The sequence below is a fragment of the Tiliqua scincoides genome, chromosome 13 (assembly GCF_035046505.1).
Source record: "Tiliqua scincoides isolate rTilSci1 chromosome 13, rTilSci1.hap2, whole genome shotgun sequence".
In the NCBI taxonomy this organism is placed as follows: domain Eukaryota; kingdom Metazoa; phylum Chordata; class Lepidosauria; order Squamata; family Scincidae; genus Tiliqua; species Tiliqua scincoides.
In genome coordinates, this window is record NC_089833.1 from 12,630,191 (window position 1) to 12,635,089 (window position 4,899).

The window sequence follows — 4,899 nt, forward strand, 5'->3', positions numbered from 1 at the left end:
ATGAAGCAGGTGAGGTGAGGGGAGGAGGGTGCTTGGGGGAGCATGCTGTGTGGGGCATTGGGGTGCAGGGGTGAGAATGAGGTCAGTTAATCTGAGGTCGGGACAGCTTTTAATATTGCGTGAGTTCTTGATAATTTGCAATTGGCAGGGGTGATGGGGGCAATAGAACATGCCTGGGGAGGTTTGTGGGGCTTTGATGGAGGGGGTTCAATGGGGAAAGGGGGTGTTGTGAATGGGGCATGGCTGGGAGACCACTGGGTGAGTCAGGGTTTGGCCTGCTGCTTCAGGGAATTAGACTTTTTCTGATTCTTCTCATCAAGGTCCGGGGGGGGGGCCAGTTAAGCTTCAGGGTGGGGGCCCACAATCAAGGGGGCAGGGAGCAGTGTTGCACATTCCAGTGCCTCAACTCCCCGAATGTGTTTATCGTGACAACTTTTACCTAAGAACATAAGAACAGCCCCACTGGATCAGGCCATAGGCCCATCTAGTCCAGCTTCCTGGATCTCACAGCAACCCCACCAAATGCCCCAGGGAGCACATAAGACAACAAGAGACCTGCAAGGCATTCTGGGAATTGTAGTTTAAGAACATAAGAACAGCCCCACTGGATCAGGCCATAGGCCCATCTAGTCCAGCTTCCTGCATCTCACAGCAACCCCACCAAATGCCCCAGGGAGCACACCAGATAACAAGAGACCTGCAAGGCCTCCTGGGAATTGTAGTTAAGAACATAAGAACAGCCCCACTGGATCAGGCCATAGGCCCATCTAGTCCAGCTTCCTGTATCTCACAGCGGCCCACCAAATGCCCCAGGGAGCACACCAGACAACAAGAGACCTGCAAGGCCTCCTGGGAATTGTAGTTAAGAACATAAGAACAGCCCCACTGGATCAGGCCATAGGCCCATCTAGTCCAGCTTCCTGTATCTCACAGCGGCCCACCAAATGCCCCAGGGAGCACATAAGACAACAAGAGACCTGCAAGGCATTCTGGGAATTGTAGTTTAAGAACATAAGAACAGCCCCACTGGATCAGGCCATAGGCCCATCTAGTCCAGCTTCCTGGATCTCACAGCGGCCCACCAAATGCCCCAGGGAGCACACCAGATAACAAGACCTGCAAGGCCTCCTGGGAATTGTAGTTTAAGAACATAAGAACAGCCCCACTGGATCAGGCCATAGGCCCATCTAGTCCAGCTTCCTGTATCTCACAGCGGCGCACCAAATGCCCCAGGGAGCACACCAGATAACAAGAGACCTCATCCTGGTGCCCTCCCTTGCATCTGGCCTTCTGACATAGCCCATTTCTAAAATCAGGAGGTGGCACATACACATCATGGCTTTTAACCCGTAATGGATTTTTCCTCCAGAAACTTGTCCAATCCCCTTTTAAAGGCACCCAGGCCAAATGCCGCCACCACATCCTGTGGCAAGGAGTTCCACAGACCAACCACACGCCAAGTAAAGAAATATTTTCTTTTGTCTGTCCTAACCCTCCCAACACTCAATTTTAGTGGATGTCCCCTGGTTCTGGTGTTATGTGAGAGTGTAAAGAGCATCTCTCTATCCACTTTATCCTTCCCATGCATAATTTTGTATGTCTCAATCATGTCCCCCCTCAGGCATCTCCTTTCCAGGCTGAAGAGGCCCAAATGCTGTAGCCTTTCCTCATAAGGAAGGTGCCCCAGCCCAGTAATCATCTTAGTCGCTCTCTTTTGCACCTTTTCCATTTCCACTATGTCTTTTTTGAGATGCGGCAACCAGAATTGGACACAATACTCCAGGTGTGGCCTTACCATTGATTTGTACAATGGCATTATAATATTAGCCGCTTTGTTCTCAATACCCTTCCTAATGATCCCAAGTATAGAATTGGCCTTTTTCACTGCCACCGCATATTGGGTCGACACTTTCATCGACTTGTCCACCACCACCCCAAGATCTCTCTCCTGATCTGTCACAGGCAGCTCAGAACCCATCAGCCTCTATGTGAAGTTTTGATTTTTTGCCCCATTGTGCATGACTTTACACTTACTTACATTGAAACGCATCTGCCATTTTGCTGCCCAGTCTCCCAGTTTGGAGAGATCCTTCTGGAGCTCCTCACAATCACTTCTGGTCTTCACCGCTCAGAAAAGTTTGGTGTCGTCTACAAACTTAGCCACCTCACTGCTCACCCCTGTCTCCAGGTCATCTATGAAGAGGTTGAAGAGCACCAGTCCCAGGACAGATCCTTGGGGCATACTGCTTTTCACCTCTCTGCATTGTGAAAATTGCCCATTGACACCCACTCTCTGTTTCCTGGTCTTCAACCAGGTCTCAGTCCAGGAGAGGAGCAGCAGCAGTGAAGACCAGTGGGCAGGGGGAGGTGGGCAAACCCTGTGGCAACTACTTCAGTCAGGATGGGCCAGTCTTGCTGACAAGTGAGAGGCACTGGAGCAAACCCTGCCATTTTCTTTCTCCAATGCGTGTTTTTGCAACCTTTCCCAGACTTTAGCAGACGACACGGAAGATGTGTCCCTTGACTTTGGAAACGAAGAGGAGCTGGCGCTGAGGAAGGCCAAGATCAGGTAAGCGAAGCACCAAAGGAGAGCCAAGCGGGCCAGAAAAACCTGGCACCTGCTTCCCATTTTGGCCAACCTGGTGCCTCCGGAGAGCTCACAAGGAGAGCTCACTAGCCCTCCCACCTTGGTGCTGCTCAGCCCCCTGGCATTCAGGAGTAGAACTGGAGAGGGTCGGGGGAGGCTGGAAGGAGGGTCCCCTGTTAGGGGGTGGAAAGAAGCATGTTTGTGTGGAGCAAGAGAGCCACAGATTTTATGAGGAAGGCCTTATGCACTCAGTGCTCTCCCAGAAAATGTCAATGTTCACCCTATAAATATTATATTTCTGCTATAATTTGTCCTGATTCCTATGCCTAGCCATTAATGGACGCTCGATCCTCTTCCCTATTCCGCTGACGGAGCGAGAGTCAAACCTTTGGTGTCTTGACTTGGGAAGGTTCACTGTGATGAGCCTGGAGGATCTCTGCCCCAAATGACTCTTCAGGGTTCTGAAAGGCTGGGGGCTGTTTTCTAAACACCGCTGTGAGTTTCGGTGCACACACCACCCAAAGCCCAAAGGTGTTTATTCCTTTAGAAGACCCCCGGCGCGTCCCAACTCCCGCCTGACTCCATGTTTGTTGGACCCCACAAAGGGGAAACCCACGGCAGCTTTTTGGTTGGAAACGTGTCTAGACGGAACATGCCCAGAGATAAGGAAGTGAAAAAGTGACTCTTCCGTTTCGTTCTTTTTGAGCAGGGCTCACAAGCATGGCTGCTGCAGCCATTTACAACTCACAAATACGTGTGTTTAAAAAAACAAACTTTGCTGCAATTAGGGGACAAGCAAAACATTAAATGATTTTAATCAACAGTTGCAACGGTGGTCGGACCAGCATCTTATGCTGTTGACTGCAGTGAGGCTAAGGACATTTTTTTTGGGGGGGGAGCAAGGAGGAGGTGATGGTCAACTCCAGCTAGCGATGCCTGGATTCCCACACTTGATCCTGTCCTCCTCTAGTGCAAGCGTAGGAATCTAGGCATTGCTAGTTGGAGTTGGCCATCATCTCCTCCTTGCCCCCCCCAAATGTCCTGCCCTCACCTGCTGTCAACTGAACAAGATGCTGGTCCGACCCCCTTTGCCGTTGCCGCTCTACATTTTATGTTTTCCTTACCCCCTGATTGCAGTGAAGTTTTTTTTTTTTGCAGTGAGGTTGATCCTCACACACATAGTGTGCACTCAGTTGGATGGCACGTGACATGCAGAAGACAGGGGTGTTTCTGAGCCAAGGGAAGTCCAAAGCTCCTTATCTGTATCTCCTGGGATGAGCTGGCCGCAATCCGTGTGGTGCTGGGGCGCCAAGACACAGCTTTGAGTGGCAGAAGAGGGGCCTGGGGGCCCAGTCCTAACCCATGTTCCAGTGCCAATGCAGCCATGCCATCAGGGAGAATACTGCATCCTGTGGTGGAGGGGCAGTCACAGAGGCCTCCTCAAGATAAGAGAATGTTTGTTTCCTTACCTTGGGTCTACATTGGGGCTGCGTTGGCACTGGAAAGTTGGATTGGATTGGGCCCTAAAAGGCAAAGCCAGGGGGGCCTGGCAGTGGTCTCAGCTGGTTCCAGAGAGAGAAGAAAGGCAAGGGAACTGGGACTGTTTTTGTGGTGAAGGTCCACGCAGCTGACTTCTTCTGGGTTAATTGTTCAGGCCCATCAAGGGCCTCACTCTGACACTAAAATGCCCAAGGATAAGGAGTCACACTGTTTGGTGGCATCCCTTCCCAAGGAGACAAGATTCCTGGTGCAGCTTCTGTCCCAAAGTGGGCGCATGGGTAATCCTGGGAGCTGGGAGCTGCACCAATGCCTTGCCAAGCTATGTTCAGAGCAAGCCCCTGCAGGAATCGCAAGCCCCAGCAGGTTTGCAGAAGTGCTGCTTCACAGCTGAGAAGTGTGTGGGTCAGTGCTCCTCAAGGTTTGTCGCCTGCTGGACCACTTCACATGGTCCATCTATTTGAAGTGGTGGTTGGCAACCTTCAGTCTCGAAAGATTCTGGTATAAGCCTACAGCACCCGGTATTCCCAGGCGGTCTCCCATCCAAGTACTAACCAGGCCTGACCCTGCTTAGCTTCCGAGATCAGGCATGGAAAGACTATGGTATAAGCCTACAGCACCCGGTATTCCCAGGTGGTCTCCCATCCAAGTACTAACCAGGCCTGACCCTGCTTAGCTTCCACCGGAAGTAACTGGGAGGCCAGAACTGGGTTAGGAGAACAGATGCGACACGACAAACACCAGTTTGGTGTTTGGACGGGAGGGCTTTTCCAAGCATGGTAAAGCATGCTTTGGAGCTCTGAACTGAGCCTCCT

General features: G+C 51.4%; 1 protein-coding gene across 1 annotated transcript in view; it reads left to right on the forward strand.

The window, feature by feature from the left end:
• TVP23A (trans-golgi network vesicle protein 23 homolog A) overlaps positions 1–4,899 on the forward strand; it is an 11,500-nt gene continuing 6,601 nt past the window's right edge. The window contains exons 1-2 of the mRNA XM_066640862.1: positions 1–9; positions 2,430–2,569. Of these exons, the coding sequence (XP_066496959.1) occupies positions 1–9; positions 2,430–2,569 (149 nt within the window). The remainder of the gene's footprint in view (positions 10–2,429; positions 2,570–4,899) is intronic.